The following is a 22,370-nucleotide window of genomic DNA, read 5'->3' on the forward strand; positions in this document are numbered from 1 at the left end:
TTAAACCACCACCGGGGCCAGATAAAAAGACCAGACGAAGTTCACAGACTGTTGGCCTCACCAGCACCAGTTTCTCTGCCCAGATCTATGCTTTTGACAGAAAATTGAATAACAGCAATAAGTTCAAAGTTAATTTATTTTGCTTATCATTTAAGGCATACATATTCCAAATTGTTTACTGAAAATCAATCCATGTGCTTTTCGACAACAAAATTTTAGGAAACAGAATTGACATTTCTTGGGACAATGTATAAGCATGTGATTTGTATGATCGTAGATGACACATAGCTGTCTCATTTCCACACAGACTTGACGGTAGACAGGTTGTGTGCTGAGGGGGAGTGCTTGTCCCCCAAAGTCTGTACGATCAGTAACTACCACCGCCGGGTCTATGCACACAAATACATGCACACTGCACACACCACGTGCAGGATTCTGTGTCACGCAACATGGAAGAAATGCTTTTGGACAGGAAGTTTTAAAAGCAAGTGTTTTCAGTAGTTTTTCTTAACTGCAAACATAAGATAACTTTAGGAAACATCTTCAAACTCAGGTCTGGGTTTCCTCAAAAGCATTTCAGGGAGTTGAGGCAAAGATTGAGTGAGCAGGGGCCCTGAGCTCACCGCCACCCGATCTGCCACAGCACATCCGTTCACAGGGCTTGCCCCAGGCTTCTAAAGTAAGATTTCACTTGAAAATAAAATACAATAATATCGCTGCTTTTTAAAATGTTCATTATAACTGCTGTACAATGATTGTCATTGAACTGAGATAGTGAGACTGCCGAGAAGAACTAGCTGTACTCAGCCGTCCCCAAGGGGCTAAATGTACAGGGTAGGGCAAAAGTAGGTTTAAAGTTGTTCAAATGGAAAGTACTACAATAACTAATAAATAATACAAGAGTAAATTCTGTGTTTTGCATACTCACAACTGTAAACCTACTTTTGCCGCACCCTATATTTAACCTATGAGATTAAATTATTTACATCCATGTGAACAGAAAATAGGTTGTCTGCTAAAAAAGTTAATGTCGAATCATTCTTACTAATAAGGTATTAACCATCTTTAGCAGCTTTATAAAAATTACCTCTTGTTTATAACAGCACAACAGCATAGAAGAGAATGATTATGATTTGCACTGGAATGCATTTGCGTTCTAGTTGAGGATATCTGGGGAAGAAAAGTTCGGTTGCGAATGGGGATTAATCTGAAGATCCAGGGAGAGCGTGGAAGGAGAAAGGCAGGGCAGTCCAGTGAGGGAATCCACAAGGCTCAACACACCTAGGAAAATCATCTCAATAACTTGGAAATGAAAATAAGCTGTGGAATTGCCCTAAAATGTTAAAAACAAGTATTATAACATTAGTATAAATAGTTGTTTTTAATATTATTCTTTTTTTCTTTTTTTTTAAATAGTTTCCAATGGGCCCCGGTTCAGATGGACCCATGGGTGGATTAGGAGGGATGGAGTCACATCACATGAATGGCTCTTTAGGTAAGGATATTAAATTTGATGTTTAGAAATAAATTAAAAACAAAACCTTAATCCTACATAGTAGATAATAATATGATTTGCAAAGTTCTTTTGTATACAGTGACTCATTTTGAAATGCTTCACCTTTTATTTCACCCTGTTAGTTTAATCTATAGTGTGTTATTTATGATGACTGCAGATCATTTGAAAATCAGATATGTGAACTTTGTTCTAACCTGGCTCATATTCACAGGTGTTTACTTTAACCTAACAAAGTCTGGGTGTTTTATGATAAAAGGAGGCATTGCTGTTTTGGACAGGCACAGCTTCCCTGCAGGACTATAGTATCCTCCGAACTGGTTTCTTTGTTTTTAAAGGTCTGGAGAGCATTATGCTAAGTGAAATAAGCCAGAGTGTGAAAGACAAACACCATATGATCTCACCTATAAGTGTAACCTAATCAACAAAACAAACAAGCAAGCAAAATAGAACCAGAGTGATGGAAATAAAGAACAAACTGACAGTGACCAGAGGGGAAGGGGGAAGGTGGGCAAAGGCAGAGGGAGAAGGGGAAGGGTCAAGTCAAGGAACATGTGTAAAGGACCCTTGGACAAAGACAACAGTGCGGGGATTGAATTTGGGAGGTGGGGTGGGCAGGGCAGGGGAGAGCAATGGGGGACAATGGGGACAACTGTAATTGAACCACAATAAAAAATGCAAAAAAAAAATAATAAAGGTCTGTCGATACTATCTCAGAGAACCTTTCGTTTTTTTGCAAGAATTTCTTACCAGTTTTCCGTATTTGAATGTTTGCTTCTTTTAAAATAATATTGGTATGATATTCTGGATAATCTGAATGATTCTCTTACGAGAGAACACTGCCCACATTTTTTTGTGTTCAGTGATAAAGCTGATTTCAAGTGGTGTAGAGTAATGGTTAAAAACATACTTCGTAAGTGATGTCTTCTTGCCAAATGAAGCCAAATACCTGCGAAGTGAACACAAGGTTTCACAATAGTGAGAAACAGAAAAATGGTACAAATCAACTCAGCCACAGAGCCCACTATATGTATCAGCAGGCCAAATGCAAAACCCAAAAAATATTTATTATATGTTTAAGTAACATTATTTTAAACTAATGTAAGAATTCATGAAGGGGGTGGAGGTTTGTGATAATTTTTTCCTTTGAAAATGGACCGTCTTTTACTTAGATGGAGAAACTATGCCCATAAGTAACTGAGATCATACACAGACTTTACAACCCCATCCAAGGTCAAAAATGCCACTTTATGATACTTTGAAAAGCCACATAGCCTCAGCAATCAAGAAACTATTTGCAACACATTGGTAGATTTTTCTGCTTTTAAGGATCCATACCTATTTTGCCTATACTTCAAATTCTTACTTTGCACTTTCCAATTATGGTAACCACTAGCCATGTGTGACTACTTAATTTAAAATTAAAAATAAGTAAACTGTAGAGTTCAGTTCCTCAGTTGCACTACCACATACCACGTGCACAGAGCCACATCAGCTAATGGCTGCCAGAATGGAAAGCACAGGAAGACACTTCCATCATCACACAAAGTTCCACTGAACAGCACCAGTCTAGAATTGTATTTTCCAATTTCTTGCAAAATAATTCACTTTCCAATCTTTTAATCTATAAAATTATTCACAAAAGATGACCTATGGTCATAGTTAAAGGATTCTCAGTTATATTATTCACTAAAATAAACTTGCAAAGAGTTTCATATGCTTGACATGTGGCTTATTACTTTCTATAATGAACCTTATTGTACCTATTTATATATTCATAACTAGACACATACCTTTGTTACTGAAAAATTTGTTATGTTTGCTTGTTTATAGATTAATCATGTTAATAAGCCCTAACTTTATTTGTGACTGTTGACTGAATGTTGTACTATTAAAACATTATAATATTTCTGTGTCAGGAGATTGTTAAAATAATTTAAAACAAAGTTGATATTGGGGCAAAGATGTAGTTATTGTTTCTTTATACCAGTAGGTATAAAGTATGATTCCATTTCTTTAATGAGAAATTACTACTGGTTGTTCATTTTACTCAAGCATCAAAATAAAACAATATTGTATCTTGAAGACGTGTTTGCTTGTGATGGATTGCCATGAGTATTGATTGCTGTCAAATATGTGATATTATTAAAAATACTTTGCTTTTGGTTATTATACTAAAATGTGGGTCAGAATGTCTGCTATTGATGCAAATGTCCATTTTATATTTTATCAGATTTAGAAGCATCATATTAAGAAATATATTTAGAGATCTCTCTCTTGCTCTCTAGTTGAACACACACACACATAAACCTACATTTTAACACTGTGAATTGTGTAGTATATATTAATCTCTCCATTATTTTACTTCCAGGAATTTGTGATAACAATAGTTTTCTTCATTCTGCCATTAAAAAAACTAAATAATTGGAAACTAGAGAGGTAAAACTCTTCCCCGTATTTACCATCAAATGGTACTTATTTGATGGCAGTGTAAAAATAAGTTTTTTAAGATTAAAATTTCAGGAGGTGTACACTGAAAATACATCAAGTATGCTGCATTTATTTATATTAAATATTATTTATATTAAATATATGTTATATATTTATATATTACTTACCTATATTATTTATATTAAGAAGTACTTAATTTAGAAATGAAATCAGTACCTAATAAAGACTTTCTTTCTGTATTTTTGTTTCAGGCTCAGGAGATATGGACAGTATTTCCAAGGTGAGTAGTGTGTCATCTCTGTTGCTTTTTTTTGTCTGTATTTTATTCTACATAGAACTCTCATTAAGATTATTAGAGTAACTTTGTGAATTTTGTTCTTGAACAAGAGTTTCAAAGTGGAAGGCCAGATATAATTAACTACAAGATTAAAATACTAATGTATATAATCTGGGGGAAAGGGTAAAAATGAATCTTTTACAAATGTCTCTAAACATGCTAAGGTTCACTTTCAAGATATACTATACCCAATTAATGGATACCCAAGTAATAACCAATTTAATCATTTTATGATGTTACATATTTGTAAAACAAAATGACCAGTTTAGATAATCTTTTAAAAATAAAGAAATCTAGAGCAACATGAGAAGTACATTTGAAAAAGTGATTGTAAGGGCATTGAATTTCTACATCTCATTTTTCTTTAAAGCCTTCATTAGGCAATGCAGATGTCCTCAATCACTACTCTAGTTCCCCCAAATAGAGTAAGAAAATAATTAGAGGAAAATTATATTAATACAAGTAGGAAAGTAAGCCTTCCAATAACATGTGTCTGCATTTTTCTTCAAGAGTTTGAGTATCTAAAATTAATCCTTTGCTAAGATGCCTTACATTTTTTGAAGAAGAGTGTCTAAATATTTTGTAGGTCATGATGAGTTTAAAATAGTTCTCTGTGGGTTAAAAATATATTTAGAATAGTTTATAAGAACTAATTATTAACTACCACTAGAACAACTCTCTGAAAAGTCTACTTCATATCAATAAATAGAGAAATTCATTAAAGGATGTCATTTTAAAATTTTTCTCCTTTATGTTCATGTATAATAATGTGAAATTCCTGATGGTAAAGGAAATACAATAACATTGAGCTACAAAACCTTTTAAATTAAGACTTAAAGCTAAAAGGAAAAAGAGAAGAGTGAGAGAGTTTAATTAGCATTCTGACCTTAAGTCTACATTGCTTGGCTTCAAGGTTCTACATACACTTTGGATGTCTGTGTCTAGGAACAATCAGGAAGGTCTTTTTCTTTTTTAAAAAATAGATAAATATTTATAAAGAGCACTAGCTTACTTCTGTGAGACATAGTATTAGGTAAGCCTTCAAAAATCCTATTTTCAAGATCAGATTCACTGTGTGATTCCATTAGAGCCTTTCTCTGGGCAGCTCCTTACAAGTTAGCTGACTGATTCTGTCAGCTACCTCCAGTATCTAAGGACTGGTGTTAGCTGAACTGTGCTTTGTGGTCACCAGTGAAATTTCTGTGATATTTGAGTAGCATGGTCTGGTGACTAAAGATGGTTCTTCATCACACGGAAGTGGGATCTTCCAGATTGCTTAAGGCCTTCTTCCTAAAATTCCTGCTAACAGCCCATAGCCTTGTATATTAGATGGATGTGAACAGGATTCTATGAGAAAGTACTTGGTAATTTATAAAGTACTTTAAAATTTTTAAATAGTGCCATAAGACCAAATTAAATACCATCTTCTAATCTTCCTTTATATCAGGTCTATTGCTCTTCCCTCTGTGCTTATTTTCCCATTCCTATTCCCAGGCAAGGTTTTCCACTACCTTGTACCTACTGCTGATAACACTCTCTTGCCTAATGAGGTATTGCTTATTCTTTAAGGCATTAATTGATCACCCATTGTGTACTTTTGTGTACTGGGCACTGCCTTGCACACTGTAGAGAGATTCAAAAGACTTCTTTAAATACAAACATAATCTTTGCCCTCAAGTGATTTATACTTAGACAGCAGTTTCTTCATTCAGTAAACTATGTCACCAGGCATTATTCTGGGCTCTCAAAATCCAAAGATAAACAAGATAAGGTCTCTGTTTTTAAGAAAGTCAGTATAACTAAAAAGATGAAACAAACACAGTAAGGAAAAACTTTTCAAAGCAGAATTCAAATACATTCCATAATAATTATCTCCAAGTAATATACATGCCACCTAGCAATGCACCAGAAATGATTAGTTGCATCTACCTTCAAAAGAGCTACTACGCAGCTCATTTCTGCACTGCCCCCTTTCCAGGCTGTCTGGGTGGTGGTGCCTTTAGTGTCTGTCCATCTCCAGTGCTCCAGTTACTTTCCCTCTAGTCAGCAGCAGCATGTGTATTTTCCCCCGACAAACACCCCTACACTGGTCTGTTTCTCCCTACCTCTTTCCACTCACAGCCAAATAATTCGTCCTTTCCTCCAAGCTATACACATTGTCACTAACTCAATTTCCCCACTTTCTTCCTTTTCATGCACGTGTCCAGCTATCCACAGAACTCCGTCCTCCTTTTCACTTGTTCCTGGGTTTGTTCCTTTTCATCCTATTCTGTTTCTAGTCATCCTTGTTTTTGAATCAAAAAATAATCTTGACTACTCCTGCTTGGCGGTGTGGTTCAAAATCCCGGTTAGTCTCCAGCTACAACCTCCTAGCTTCACAGTTAAACCTGTGTTTTGTCAAGTACCAGTGTTACATATTTGTAAAAAATGCCTTACTCAATTTTAATGTTGTTTATTAGTACTATTTCAATTCTTTTTCTACATTTTTATTGTAGAAAATATACATTTAAATATATTCTACATTTTAAATATACTCTGTTTAATGCATTTTATATGTAAGGTGAAGAGTACTGAATTGAGAATCAGAAAGCCTGGTTCTACTACTTACAAGGTTTGGCAACATGTTGCTTAATTTCTATTCATCTTTGTTTTCTTAGCTCTAAAATAGAGCTTGTAGTTCATTCCTCACCTAGTTCATGAAATTGTTGAGAATCAAGTGTGACCATATGCTAAGGGCCATGAAGCACTGTACAGATGCTAACTGTCTTCCTCCTCACGTACTCTCTTTTGTGGGCAAGGCTAGGAACTCACGCTGTCAGCTCCACTTTGATGGCACTGCTCCACTGGCAACATGAACTAACACTCCAAACAAAGAGTTTTAAGTTTTAGTTATTTTTTGTTTGTTTTAATATTGTGTTTATTTTTTAGAGAGAGGGGAAGGGAGGGAGAAAGAGAGCGAGAGAAACACTGATGTGTGAGAGAAACATCAATTGGTTGCCTCTCACACACCCGCAACCAGAGATCTGACCCGCAACTCAGGCATGTGCTCTGACTGGGAATCGAACCTGAGACCTTTGGGCACACAGGCCAGTGCTCAACCCACTAAGCCACACCAGCCAGGGCTCCAAATAAAGAGTTTTAAAATTACTGCCTGCTCTTTTGAGGATTACCTAGTAAAACCCATGCATCTTTCCCAAAATGCAGAATTCACCTTTAATTTGGAAGCACTTTTTTTTTAACTGAAATGTGAAAATCTTGGCATCCCTTTTGTAACTGAGAAGTCATTCATTTAATCAGTAGAACAAAAATATTGTGCCTTGGAGTTGTTTTAAGGGTTGGGGACATAGAGGAGCATATGATTTGTTTTCTTAGAATGAACTCTCTTAAATAAATTCTGCAGTTCAAATTAAGATACTTAACATTTATATTTTTGAGCTTGAAAAAAAAAAGGATACAAGAGCAGGCAAGATCTGGTCATGTTATGCTTAATAAATTATCAAAGGAATCTTTTCAGCCTGAAGCTGTCTCACCTCATGCACCTCAGTTCCAGTTAAATATCCCACACCGTTCACAGGGAAGCTGTCTGACAGCTACAGATTCCTGCCATCATCTCAGTGGTGGGCCTGGGCACCAGCTCCCTTGCCCATGGGGAGTGCCAGGACTGGCAGTTCATTCTTTTGGGTAAATGACAGTGTAAAATGACGCTCTGTAAACCTTGTAATGGGCAACCTGTGAGACATGAATCCAAAAGTCACTTCCAAAGGGCTTAGAATAATGTCAATATTATTTTCTTTTAATTAGAGATAGAGCCAAAATTTTTACAAGTGTTCCCTTTTTTAATAGCAGCTTGAAAGTTTTGGAACAATTTCTAGGGACAGGTGGAAGAAGGAAAAATAACATACTAATTAAAAGATGATACGGAAGATTACTTGGAAGATAGAACCAGAAAACAGAGAGCTGAATGAATTGAATGTGTCATCCAGAAGAAAGTGTGTGTGTGTGTGCCCACGCACAGGCACATGCATGTACTTAACAAGAACGTTCATATCTGATATCATAGCTTAAGTAAGGGAAATGTTCCAGTTCGAAGAAAGGGTAAATGAGAATATCATAAAATCTCTTGAAAATGGATTGATATAATATTAACTATACTTTTTAAGTTAAAGTCTTAGCGTATAAGCAGGAAATAAAGTACATATTAACTGAAGTAAGAAATGCAACCAAAATGCTTAAAGTCACTAAAAGTGATTTTTATTTGTGTTCTTCATGCTCCATATTCCCTAATTATGTGCTCAAGCAATCAAAGTGCTTTTTTGACCAATCTCAGTCCTTTTTGTGCATTATATCTGTGCCTTTATGATGAAATCTCCTGGACCCTGCACACAAACATACCTACAGTGAAATGAAGCACATGCCCAGTTCACTGCCACCTCCCTGCTCACCTGCTCGGGCCTGGGGTTCGGAGCCTCTGTTGCAGCCGCTCCTCAGATGCTAGCACAGAGTGTGACTTTGTCCCCCTTGTCACTCAGAGACCATGGATGGCACAATCTCCTTAAGACTCCCCACTGAGAAACTTTTGCTGTTTTCACTACATTTTGCAGAGATTACATCAGTTTTTTTAGGTGTTTTATCATTTGAAGATTTTTAAATATGCCCAGTGTGCTAGATAGGACTAGGTTTCAGAGATCTGATATTAGTTCAGTTTTGTATGTTGAATATGTCCTTTTAATCTTCCTCTCAGTGTTCTTTAATCCCACAAAAAAAAAAAAAGAAAAGAAAAAGACTATAATGCTAGGTCACCACGATATGAAAATAATGCATGAAAAACAAAAGTAATAACACTGGAAGTGTTTTATAACTATTTCTTCTAAATATTCTTGTAAATATTTCTTTCTAAATATTTAAACGGTCACACAATGTTACTTTAAAATTTTTAAATCAACACTTTGAGTCAGGAATCAGATTTGAATTTAGCTAAACTTTCAAAATTGTAAATCAGAAAGTGAGATATGGCAGAAGTACAGCAGGGTCTGAGAACAGCCTGACTTACTCAGCGGCGTGCGGCTGCTTTCAGAGCACCTTGGGAGCTCCTGAGGGTGCAGACGTTACTCTGGAGTGGAGAGGGCTTGTTCCAGAGGTTTGTTTGAATATGCAGAAGCATTCAGTTCCCAAGTGCATCCTCACGTACCCATGTATAAAGATTAAATTATTTTTAAGTTTACTAATTTCCCCATATGTTTGAAATGACAGAAATCTGTCTTCACCAAAAAGACATATATTTGGGGTAAATCTTGCAATATTTGTACAAATTTACTTTTATTTTTGAGCTAAGTTAGCATTACCATTTCTATTTAAAAAACAGATTGATTAATTAATAACTTTAAAATGAATAAGCTATAGCTTAGTTACATTTAATTAGATTTTATTTACTATTTTTCTGGAAATGAAGTTATCCATGTTCATTTCAAAGTATATTTGCTTTTCTGTATACTTGGGAAACTAACATTTTTAGAGAAAAATTATCAAAAAAAGAGTTCTCTTTATGCTGTTAAACTATGGGTCCCCAGCTGGTGTGGTCCGTTGCCACACTGAGCTCCCGTGGACTTCAAAGGGCCCTGGGGGTGCACAGCAGGACAACATGCCGGCCATGTTGCCACCAGTCCGTACACCTGTGTCCGCTTTACAGTTTAACCACATTTTTAGAAAACACACATTCTCATTCATGAAATTTTAATTTTTATGACATAAGTTGGTTTTAGTTAAGTCAAATCCTCAGAGCAATTTTCTTGTAAACAGCTAAAAATTTACCCAAAAACAGAGTGTACAATACAATGGCTTAGGAGGCAAAAAAAATCTAAAATCTGTCTCCCACTTGAAATAACAAATAAAAAATTTTAACCATGAAGTTTATTTTTACAAGTCAATAAATTGGACCTTGAAAGAGTCCCTCAGCCACAGTTGCAGTACTGTGTGAACATGCTTTATATGCCAATACCATTCTGTTCTTATTTCTTATAGCTGTGGAGTAGGGGACAACTCACAGGGCTAAAACTGTATGCTAATAGTGAGACTAGCAAACTTAAATAGAATATGAAGTGATATATTGCTAACTTAGTGTTTGATTAGATAGCTAATATCAGTCATTTTCTCTTAAAGGAAAGTTCCAAAGTAAACCTTTTCTTAAACTAATGATAGAAAAAGGTTCTGAAGCAGGTTTACCTTGTAGCACTCTTTTCCTCTAAATGTACATACTGAATTCTCAGGTCCTAAGGTGTTTCTCTTGTTCTTAACTACAATTGTTAATGATTTTCTTTTTTCCTTATGGTTTATATGAAAATAATGGTTAAAGTAGTGTAATTGTGCAAACCGCATGTGGCATTAAAGGGAAACGTTTATGAAAAGGACGACCTTTTGGAGTGTGATTAGTAAAATCACGGAGGGCCATCGAGGCTCTGTCCTGCCTCATCAGTGGACGGGCTCTCTTTATTATGCTCCTGCTGGGAATGTTTTCAGACTCTCCAGCATTCTAGGAACTCTCTCAGCTGAGGGTGGGAAATTGAATAAATATATTGATTCTAAGACTAAGAAAAAAGTTGTGGTGGGTTATGCTGGGCTTTCTCTGTGTGCTTCAGCTTTCATTGGGGAAAGCATTAGTACTCGTCAAAGTTCAAAGAATGAACTAGAATATGTGGTCTAAGATTAGAATCACACATCGGCTTTGTCCTTAGAGATGCTGCTATAGATTCCATTTTTGAAACAGTTCAATGCAAGAGGGAAATTAAAATCCTCAACAATGCCTTGTTTTCTAAATCTTGTTTACAGAACTCTCCCAATAATATGAGCCTGAGCAATCAACCGGGCACTCCAAGGGATGACAGCGAAATGGGGGGAAATTTCTTAAACCCTTTTCAGAGTGAGAGTGTAAGTATCCCCTTGACTGCATCATTATATACAGATTTTATTTCCGAAGCTCTTCTCTTAGAATTAATGCATAAAGCCATTATTACAGCTGTTTACAGTTTAGTAGGTTGACCTTTTAAAAGTTAGAAAATTAAGTGAAATTTCTTTGAAAAAAACTTTAATATAAACTTTTTATTTTTTACTCCCATGCACATAGTTACAAAAATAAAAATTATAATACTAACTTTCTTACAGAGAACATCCACTGTTAAGGAATACATTGGAAATAGTTGTGTATTTGATAGTTTTTGTAAGTTTTCACATTATCAGAATGTCTTGAATCACTGCAAAACCAGGGGCAGACAAGAGTAGGTTCACAGTTGTTAGTATGTGAAACAGTTTATTCTTATATTATTATTTATTGTATTATTTTGCATATGAACAATTGTAAATCTACTTTTGTCCCACCATATGTATACACATACACATATGTATATATGTATGTATACTTATATACACATGTATGTATGTGTGTATATGTATCTATGTTAGTGAGGACAAAAAAGGTATACATAAAAATTCATTAAAAAAAATCAAAAGTGTATCCCATGAGTGATGAGAAAATGGGAAATATATGAGAAACTATGTATTTTGTCATAATGCTTAAGATTATGGAAATTATTTTTTAAAACCTGGTTCTTTCACTAGTTTGTTGCAAGACTATGGACAAATTAGTTAATTTTAATCAATGACTTAATGTTTACTTTATCTAAGTAGACATACATATATCTTTGCTTCTAATTCTTCCAGCAATAAAATGGTATAATTCAATGAAGTATAATTAATTCCATTTAATTCAACATGTATTAAGCCTGCTTTATGTAAAGCACTAGGTTAAGGACAGGTATTCTGAGATAAATGTAACACACCCCTAACCTCAAAAATTGCAGTCAGACGGGGGAGAACATACATATATACCTAATTAAACCACATGTCAGATTCGTAATTACTATCGTAGATATAAACCAGGCATTTTAAAGGCATAGAGGAAATTATTAAGTTTGGACTGGATAAAAACTTTTTAAAGAAATTTCCACACAACTTGAACTCCAGAGGAACTCGCCCCTCTGCTTCCTGCCCAGAGTTGTCATTACTGGCTGCTGCATGCTTTAAGTCCGAATCACCTCAGAGTTGTATCAGAAATCTCTTTACGGGGATCAAAGAATCAGACATAACAGGGCTTTAAAAAACTTCTTGGTGCAGAATAAATACCAGCCCCACCCTTTACGCTCAACTGGAGAATGCACACGTGTGCCTAGAAAAGAGAGCGTTCGGGGCACGGCCTCTCCCGTCCCTGACTCCTGGCCCAGCCTCTCTACCCTTGCGGCCAAGAGAAAGGTAAAATGCCACACTACTCCGCAGAGTTAGCAGAAACCGAGTTCCCACCTTTCCTATCTCCTCTCCTCTCTTGGTCCCACCAGAAAAGTCCCAAACAGAGAAATAATTGGGTGGTGGCTGAGGAGCTGCACCGCCACCAGGAGGCCGTGCTGTAGTAGCAGTTCTGCACTGGCTGCTCTGTCCTTTTGTCTGTCTGGTGAGGGGCCTGCCATATTATGAATGATGTCATTGTTAGCTGCAGTTTTCTCCATCACATCACCACACATTTTTGTTTAGACTTGTTTAAAACATCAAGAAATGAGATCAGAAAGGGAGGAAGACAAAAGACAAATGTGTAAGGCCTTAGGAAGATATAGACTAGGTATCTCCAATAAGTTATCTTTACTATAACCAAGGAAAAGCATAACTATTTAATGAATTCAAATGCAAATGGCACCCTCTCCCTCCTGGGAGCATGCCCACGCCTTCCTTCCCTCTCAGATGTGCATCTCCTGTACTCGGAGGGTCCCCATGAGACTTACAAGCAGCAGAGCAATGGGCAGCTCATCCCAGGCTAACCCCCTGAACCTGTCTCCAAGGCCCCTTTTCTCAGACTTTTCAGTGAGCCAAAGCAGCCCCACCGACGCTCGTTTCTTTCCTGTGAGCTTCCTGGAGAGACCCGCAGCCCTGCCTAGTCTCTCCTGTCGCTTCCTTCTGTCCAAGCCCTTCCTTGTTTCACTGTCCCCAGCTCTAATAAACATAGTGTAAAAATAAAAAAACATTTTCCAATGAATGAACTTATAAAATTCTAATAATTTTTAATGCACATAATTCTGAGAAGCACATATTGTTGAGCAATCTGCCTTTTGAGGCTTTGTCCGTCTTTCCCTTGATGGTAAATCACAGGAGAAGGCCTGGGAAGGGAGGGAACATCTATTGGGGGCTTATTACAAACAGACACTATCCAGTCACTTCACACAGGCCACTTCCTTTAATCAATATAGAACCAAATGCCTGGCCTGAAGTCAGAAATCTTGCAGTGCCGACATGCTTTACACAGAAAAATGTGAATCAGAAATGTTTCACTCTTCACCTCTTGTTTTCTTAGATCGTAAATAAGTCCTTTATTTCAAGAAACAAAGAGGCTCCTTAGTGTGTACTATATAAAACTTTTGGTTTTGAAATACAGAATACAAAAAAGGCTTAGTTCAAAAAATAGTGCTTTGTGCTTCTCAAGTAAAAAAAAGTGAGTCATTTCTTGAATTAATTTAGCAGAATATTTTCTCTGTGGCACAGAACTATAATCAACTGAGCAAACTTGATATTAAAATCATGGGTGTCAAATAGGAATTATAAACAAGATGCCAGATCATGTCCTCCTGCTCCCTGCTGCCCTTCGTCATTTTCTGCTATTGTAAAGAAAGCACATGTGGCCAACTTTTTTACACAGTCACATGCACACTACATATGTCTCACTTTAGCTCAGAGTAGCTACACTGTAGTTATCTCACTAAAAAGATGAAATATTATATAGATATTTAGAAATAGAAATATGGTGAGACCTGAAATATAGCTCAGAGTAGTTGCACATTAGTCATCTCTCATAAAGGAAATATAGATACTTAGAAGTATAATGAGGTCTGAAGCGTTCTTGAAGTGTATAAGCAGGAATTTACGCCCATTGTTCAAGGACTTAATGGGTGTCTCTGATGGATTCCGTGGTGCTTGAACTGGGTATAATAAAGCGAAAATCACAAATTCTCTAGTACATACCAAGGCCTGTCACTTCAAAAATAATTTACATAAAAAGGTAAAACAAGCTAGTATGTGTTGAAAATTATACCTTTAGGTTTTACTTTTTTTTTTTTTTTTGTTAAACCAAGCACTAATGTTGTCAACAGCTTTATAAGAGCCATTTTATCATTTGCTTAAGGAGAAACAGACTCAATAGTTTTGAAACAGCAACCCGATATCACAGCATTCTGGCACAAACATCACGATATGCCTTTGCATACTGATGCAGCCGTACGATGGAAATACTGCAGCGTCGTCTCAGGACAGTACACCATGAATATTTAATGTCTCTAAATCTGATACCCCATTGAACACCTACTCTTCCTTTTCCTCTCAAAAACCCTAAGCCACTTCTCTTCTGCTATGAAGAGTAGTAACCAATAGCAAAATTCCTTTTTACATGCACATTCTGTGCGTTGTTCTAGAAATTATGTGATATCCCTTAATTTTACACAGTTGAAGCATTTTCAATAAAGGCAGAAGCAGGTCGGCAGGTTGTAGCCTTAGCAGTGCAAACAGCACAGCGCTTACATAGACACTCACGCATCAGTGCTGCCTGTTACACTGCCCGGAATACACAGAGAGCCTCCTTTTACAGCCACTTGTACTAGTCAAATATTAAATATTATCAGGTGCCTGCTCATTTTTCTGAGTTATATGACTTGGAGCTGCTGCTTCCTCCCTTTCTGACTGAATCTAACCCTTATTTTCTTTTTCGTTGTACCTTATTTTTCCAATTAGTTTCCTCCCTGGATAAGCCTAGCTTTCCTAACTTCCCAGTGATTCTATAACAAGTTTTCATTTTTATGTAAAACATTTGAAATGTTACAGGTTAAAAATCTTAACAATTGCCAGTGTGAAGAGATGGTAGCAACCAACAAACATGCTTGACATGCAGAAAATGTGCATATATATATATATATATATATATATATATATATATATTTACATACACCAATACTTCTAACAGTGTATATTGAAACAAAAGTTATAATATAACTGCCTCCCCCAACATTACATGATATCTATGACATATGAATGAACTGCAATAATCCTATGAAAAAAGGATTCAAGAATTTTTAAAATCCCTGTGATGTAGAATGTGCATTTTATAAGATGGTCTCTAGGGCTCCTTATGACTTCTCCAAAAAATATTTTTCAGACATTTCCTCTAAAGTTCTTTCTGAAATGCTTTAGTATCTTTTACTACTTTTAGATTATTGGCACAATATACCCAATAAAATCTTTGTCTTGAAATAATGATTGATCTACCTGTGTTTTTTAAATTTAAATTAATTACAATTAAATACAAGCAAAATTTCACTCCTAAATTGCACTAGCTACATTGGGAGAGTTCAGCAGATGTGAGCGGCTGTTGGCCGTGGGATGGGACAGCACAGAAACCCGCCCCTGGGCACAGCGAGTTCTGCTGGATGGCGCTGATCTGATCACTGATCCTTGTTGTAAATAACAGTGGCTATAGAGAGCATAGATTAAGTTTCTCTGTGCCCATTTTGCCATATTCTCTAAGTTTTTCTACTTTTAATAAAACCTTGGTATCCATTTATTTTCCTATTGTTTACTCTTACCCCTACAAGTCAAATAACAAAATACAATTCTGTTTCATCAAAAGCTGTGCATAGTTCATGGAAGCTTGCTGTCATTATTTACGATGGGAGATTTGTGTGGTGTCTTCTGATGAGATCGGGGTTATACCTCCTTCCAGCACAGGGCCAGGGGGGCCTCCATTTCACCCGTCCTTGTTCATGATTCTTACTGCTTTTTGGGTTTTGTTTGCTTTGCTTTTTTGCTGCCACTCTCAGGGGTAAAGAGGAGAAGTTTCCTATCAAACTGATCCCCTTCTTCTTCTCTGGCAGTCTCCTTTTTTCAAATCACCCTACTGACTGTACTACAACATACAGACTCAGTAACATATCTAGCTGAGCTTTCTTTCACTGAAAGGGAATTTGAGACTAAGTGATTAACAAATAGATTTTTCTTGATTTGTCCTGTGTGTAAAAGATTAATAATCCTCTCCTGTGATTCCGTAACCTGTTTCTAGGCTCAGTCACCCACATTTATTCATGATCCAAGCATTTTTTTATTTGAGCCCTAGATTTATGCCTGACAACTTTCTGTCCACACTTCTGCCAGCTGAGCCATTGCTGCCCTGTGATCTTCCTTGGAGAAATCGTGTTTTCTCTATATTAATAAAGCCATCCTTATCTAAGTGCATACCTTTTACCACATTCCTGATTCCTACAGTACCTCAGCTCATGTGGAATACACTTCATTCTGTCCCATCCACTCCCTTTTTAAAAGTTTACACTCCCTTTCCCAGGGTCACCACTTTTTTCCAGGTTAAGTCCCTGCAACCTTTAACCAGTCCCTTTGACTCCATCCACCTCTTTCCATGAGGCACAATCAGTATTAGCATGTTAAAAAGTATCCCCTTTTGCCCTGGTCCTCAGCAGTTCCTAATAAAACATCGACAGTATATGGGGTCCACATGTGTATTTTAATCTAGAAGTGCTCTTCTCTGGAGACCACAGCCGTTTGGGATTCCGCACCCCTCATGTCAGAGGATCTAGAACTGTGCTGTCCAGAATGGCGGTCACCAGGTCTGTGGGGTATTTCCACTTAAATAAATTAAGTAACACTAAAATTTTATTTCCGCAGTGGTGCTAGCCATGTATCGTGTGCTCAGTGGCCACATGTAGCTGGTGGCTTCCATGTCAGACAGTACAGTCTTCTTAAAACATGCCCATCGCTGAAGAAAGTTCTGTTGGATAGTGCTGCCGAAGAACTTTTCTATCCCAGTCTGTCCCTGGAGAATATGAAGGGAGATCGGCACGATTATCAAAATAATTCCTCTTGGTTCCTCACTCAGTCATTTTTGAGACCACTTCCAAATTTCTGAAAGCCTCACCTTTTACCAATTGTTACCCTCATCAAACTGACAGGTAACATAACAAGTGCCCTACTCCCATCCATAAAAGATTATGGATTGAGATTGGATTAGGAAAAGATGTTTATATGCTAAAGTGTAGCTAGACTCTTAAGTGTTCTAAACGCTTTAATGATAACTTCTTAGGGCCAGCTAGCAGTTGCTTTCTGTTTTGTTTAGTTTCCCTTACAGTATTAAGCAAATATTTACTGAGTACTTTCTGTATGTTCGATAAATATATGGCTTTAAGGATTATGTATTTAATCCTCCCAAAACCCTTTTAAAGTGGATGTTGTTATTAAATTTATTTTATAGGTGAGGAAACCAAAGCACAGGAAGGTCAGTGTACCTCCCCAGTGTACATAGCTAGTGCACAGCAAGACTGTCCCTCAAACTTATTTCATGTGATTCACCCTTGGGCTGGATTTACCCAAATTGTAACAAATGCCCATGAAGCAAACCTGGCTGGAAGGAAAAGGTTGAGGGACTGGATAATTATCATCCACCTCAGTCCAGGGAGTTATGTGACTGGTTACTTTCCAAAGGAAATATTTAAAAATTCAGCATTAAGTCAAGTACTCTTTTTATCATTTTATTTTATGTTGTATGAGGTTAAAAGCTTGAGTGTAAATGATTATAAGATATTAAAATTCATATTTACTTTGTTTACCACGAAGAACATTAAGTGGTCTGTAAAAGAGTTGTTGTTAAAATGTGGATTCTTCTTTCTTTCTAGTACTCCCCTAGCATGACAATGAGTGTGTGATCCATTACCAAGTCTCCTCATGAAAACCACAGTGAGTCAGCCCTTCACAGAACTACTAGGGAAGAAAATTATTCATCACAATGTACAGTTAAACAAAGGAATCTCAGTCACACCAAACCAACATTTTTATTTCCTGCTCTCTCCCCTATTTTGTGAAGAAAGCGGGTCCAAACGTGATTCAAACAACTGTACGGAGCGGCATATTAGAATTGCCCTAAAATGAACTGCAAATAATTATCTGTGTATGTATATGTGTGGGAAAGAGAATGTATTGTATATGTGTATGTTATATGGACATATACACATGCATACATTGACCCACAGGACATTGTAAAATATTATCACATGACATCTTAAGTAGAAATAAGTAGGGACTTTTATTCCATCCTTTTTTTCACGTTTACATTTTAATTATTAAAAGTTGCTCCTGCCCCTCCCTCAACTATTTTGTGCTGTGTATATCACTGCTTTATATAAGTTATTTTTTAAGGTGAACTCAGATGTTATGGTTTTGTAAATGTCTGCAATCATGGATAGGAATAAAATCGCTTATTTGAGAGCTTTCATTAAATTGCGTCTGATGCACGTTACCCTGTGAATCACAAAGTGTACTGTCTCAAAAAAAAGAAGAAGAAGAAGAAAACTGTGTCTTCATCTTTATGTCAAATCAATTTCTCAGTTACCTTCAGTGAAAATATTTTTGTATCCTTTGTTTAAAACAAAATACTTCAACAAAAGCCTAACTGGGACCAACAGTACATTTCTTCAGTAACTGCTTTAGATGGAATTCTTGATTTGTCTGTCTTAGGTGATACAGAACATTATTAATTAACACTAATTGCTTAGACCATAGCAATAAAGTGACAGGGCTTGTCATGTTTTTAGCAACATACTTTCTCTTTAACATGATAAAGACCAGAAATAATAAGAAAACCATTTGCTTGAGTTTGTCACTTCTCACCAGGAAAACTAAAGGTAAATTTTTAATAACGTACTAATGTGAAATGGTATCTGATTTTTATTCTGACTTCTTGTGAACATTTTCACATAGACATTGCAAAGAAGATGCATTCAAATAACTGAGGTTTTCAACACAAGGAGGAAGGGTTTTTATCACAGCCAAGGGGCTCTGGAGCGCTGCCTCTCTAGCCAGGGATCTTGCTCACCAGCAGCAGAACTGGCTGGTAACCGTCCCTTCTGTATACACCTTTCCACGGGCAGCAGAGCACCTGCTCTCGCCCTGGGATGTAGAGCTTTTGTTCAGAGGGAAATCATTCAGCGTAATTGCACTTCATTTGGCCATTGACTTCAGCAGGCTAAATCTACATTGTGTAACTGTTCAGAAATAAAATGAGTAAATATTAGAAAATAAATTTTTAAACCACTTTTCTTATGAAAGCCCCTTGCTCTGTGGCACCTTCCAGATCTTTTGGAGCTTTTCTGTGTAATCATACGTACAGACAGCAAAAATCATGATACAGCAGTGTGACAACTTTCATGTAGACTCTAAAAGATAAGTTGGTGATCATTTCTTGTTAAGATTGTGATGCAAACAGCCATTGATAAACAACAATTATATTTCCAAACTCCAAGCACTAAAAAGCATTGTTTAATATCAGATGAGAGGATTCCTTTCTTCAGGCTTATGGTCTCTAACATGAAAATTTGGCAGTGTATTTGCTAGTTCCTGATCCCAGATGACTTATATCTCTCAAATTTGTAATAGTTTACTCTTTACGAAAATAAACGTTTTGCCTGTGCGTGACAGGGATGCTGGGCAGAACTGCTGAAGGGAAAAAGACAGGCTGAATTAAATTGATGTTCCAGATTTAAATTCTAATGAAATGAGTCACCATTAATCAGAGAGTGTGCAGGAATCTAGGGCTGGGCACTGGAGAACAGCTTCAAGCTTTCAAGAACTTTCATGAAGAATTCGAACTAAAGGGTCTTTAACTCGAGCGAAGGTAACCTGAAGGTGACACTTTGTGCTGACACATGAATCTACCAAGAATAACTTTAACTTTCACCGTTTGTGATGACTGTGTGACACCGACAGTCCTATGATTAAGCTTAATCTAGAATTTTCAGATGTTTGGTTGAGTCTTTGTTGTTACTGATCTTGAATTTCTTTTTTTTGCCTTCTACGAAGGTATTATTTCTTATTATCATAAAGAATCATGGACCTTATTTTACTTGACCTTTATTTTAGGGGTAATATTGGATATGAATATCAATATGGGTCAGATTCTTTCTATCCTATTTGATCAAAAAAAGTAAAATTTGATTTTTTTCCACATAATCAATTTATCATAATATTTATTCATTTTTTTCTCTTGGAACCCAGGTGAAAAATAGCTAGTTCAAATTTTTTAAATTCTTGAAATAGTTGAAAATTTATTTTTAAAAAGAAAATTATATTCAAGAAAGTCAGAAAAGAAGGAGAATTAATTTTAATATAAAATAAATTCCTTGTGTACCAAATGGAGGATACGATATCTGTATATTAATTTTTGTTTAGGTTTGAATCATTTGAACCCTCTCCTTTTCTCTTATAATAAGACTACTTAATCCTTTCTCTCATGTTTTTCATCTCCATCCATTCATTTGTTTGGTCTTGATATAAAATAACTGTTCCTGAGTTATTTTACATACTTCACCTCACAGTAATAATATAAGTAATTCTTGCCTACCTTGAATATATAAAATACTCATATGAAATGTGAAAGTAAGCAATAGGTAAAAACATTACTTCTCATTACTCAGCTTTGCATTCCGCCTAACTGACACCATTGAAGATACATGTTAAATCCTTTCTAAGGTATGTATATTCATAACCAGCTGTCTTTCTTATAGCCACGTTGCCACGGGAACAGAGGCTGTGGAGGGCCATTGATCTGGTGACACACACACACGTTCGATGGGTGAACCTTTGTGCTCCTTTTCAAGTGTCCAGTTTGGACTCAGTTGCTAATGAGTAGGAGTTACTCAGCTAGGAGTATGAGGTTAAGATTTCTGTACTGCCCAAGATGACCACATTAATGTTGCTCCCTGAGCCATGGAAAGTTCCCAAAACACTCCTTTTCATTCTTGGAATAAAATAGAGACAACTTCTAATTCTGTTTGTGTGAATCTCCAACATATCTGAACTCTTGTCACATTTCATAGGACCATTCAGTTACCACTTTTCCTATAGATTAAAAGATAGCCGATGAAATAAGTGAGTTCCGTTTGGGACATGAGGAAGCCCTACATCTGTCCACACCGTTTCTTCACATTGTCATCCTGAAACCATTCAGTAAAGCATCCGGAACTGCTCCCTTGGCAGAAGGTTTGTCCAGGCCCTTCATACCCTGACATCTTGTTTCTCCCTTGGCTTTCTCCATGCGCCCCCGCCCAGCCCCTGCACTCTCCAGGAGAAACAAGATACAGACTGAACCTTTTTTTACCTCCTTAGCCCTTACAATTTTCTTATTCATGTAGTATATAGTTTTCCCAGGGGAAATCACTGCAATTTACATTTCTTGATTATTACTGTTAATTAGAAACAGTGTCACAAATCATAGCTACTTCATTTTAGAAAGCATGATAGTATTTTGGCACTGGGTTTTCCTTCATTTTTATGTGTTAATATACTATAATTCTCTTTCCATAAAAAACACTAACTGATACAAGTAGTGCAACAGTGTGTAGTGGGAGAAGTTCAATATGGAGGGGAAAAAGTTGCCAGAAGTATTTTCCAAAAAGTGGATTAGTCCTTTTTCTTAACCCCCCATAAGTGAAGTAAGTTTCTTATCCGCTATGAGGAGCAGGAGTCCATGTTTGCTTGTAGTACCCAGTTGTAAGGGGCTCCCTGGGCCTGTGAACCAAACCTGGAGAAATTCTGGAAAAGTAAAAGGAAGAATGGTGAACCACTATGAATACACTTCCATTTTACATAGTAGACGTGTGAGTGCGTGCACATGTGTGTTGAGGTGGTACTGTGAAGTTTGCTCACAAAACACTCCCACTATGATTTACATTATGTTATAGCACAACTGGTTGCTATTAAACATAATTCTTTCGTTTGATTTCTTTCTATTTCATTGGTAAAGAAGGTGATGAGAGGGATTTGGGATGAAAAGAGTAGTACAAGACATAAGCAGATGGAGCTCCTATGCCCAGCATTAACACACCCCTTAGCTTATCCACATTAGGCCTCCTTATGAGTGTGCTGCGTCTGAAGGTAATCATTTAATCATTGGTCACTTCACTGCCAGGAATCGTGCACTAATTACATATAGTTCTT

General features: G+C 36.6%; 1 protein-coding gene across 9 annotated transcripts in view; it reads left to right on the forward strand.

The window, feature by feature from the left end:
• SSBP2 (single stranded DNA binding protein 2) overlaps positions 1–18,840 on the forward strand; it is a 249,537-nt gene extending 230,697 nt beyond the window's left edge. For all 9 annotated transcript variants that reach the window (XM_045848146.1, XM_045848149.1, XM_045848143.1 and 6 more), the window contains 4 exons: positions 1,417–1,495; positions 4,216–4,244; positions 11,124–11,222; positions 18,056–18,840. In XM_045848146.1, coding sequence (XP_045704102.1) covers positions 1,417–1,495; positions 4,216–4,244; positions 11,124–11,222; positions 18,056–18,085 — 237 coding nt within the window. In that variant the 3' untranslated portion in view covers positions 18,086–18,840. The remainder of the gene's footprint in view (positions 1–1,416; positions 1,496–4,215; positions 4,245–11,123; positions 11,223–18,055) is intronic.
• Positions 18,841–22,370: the final 3,530 nt, after the last annotated feature.

This window comes from Phyllostomus hastatus, unplaced genomic scaffold, assembly GCF_019186645.2.
Source record: "Phyllostomus hastatus isolate PE091 unplaced genomic scaffold, TTU_PhHast_1.1 phas_contig_58, whole genome shotgun sequence".
Taxonomy (NCBI): domain Eukaryota; kingdom Metazoa; phylum Chordata; class Mammalia; order Chiroptera; family Phyllostomidae; genus Phyllostomus; species Phyllostomus hastatus.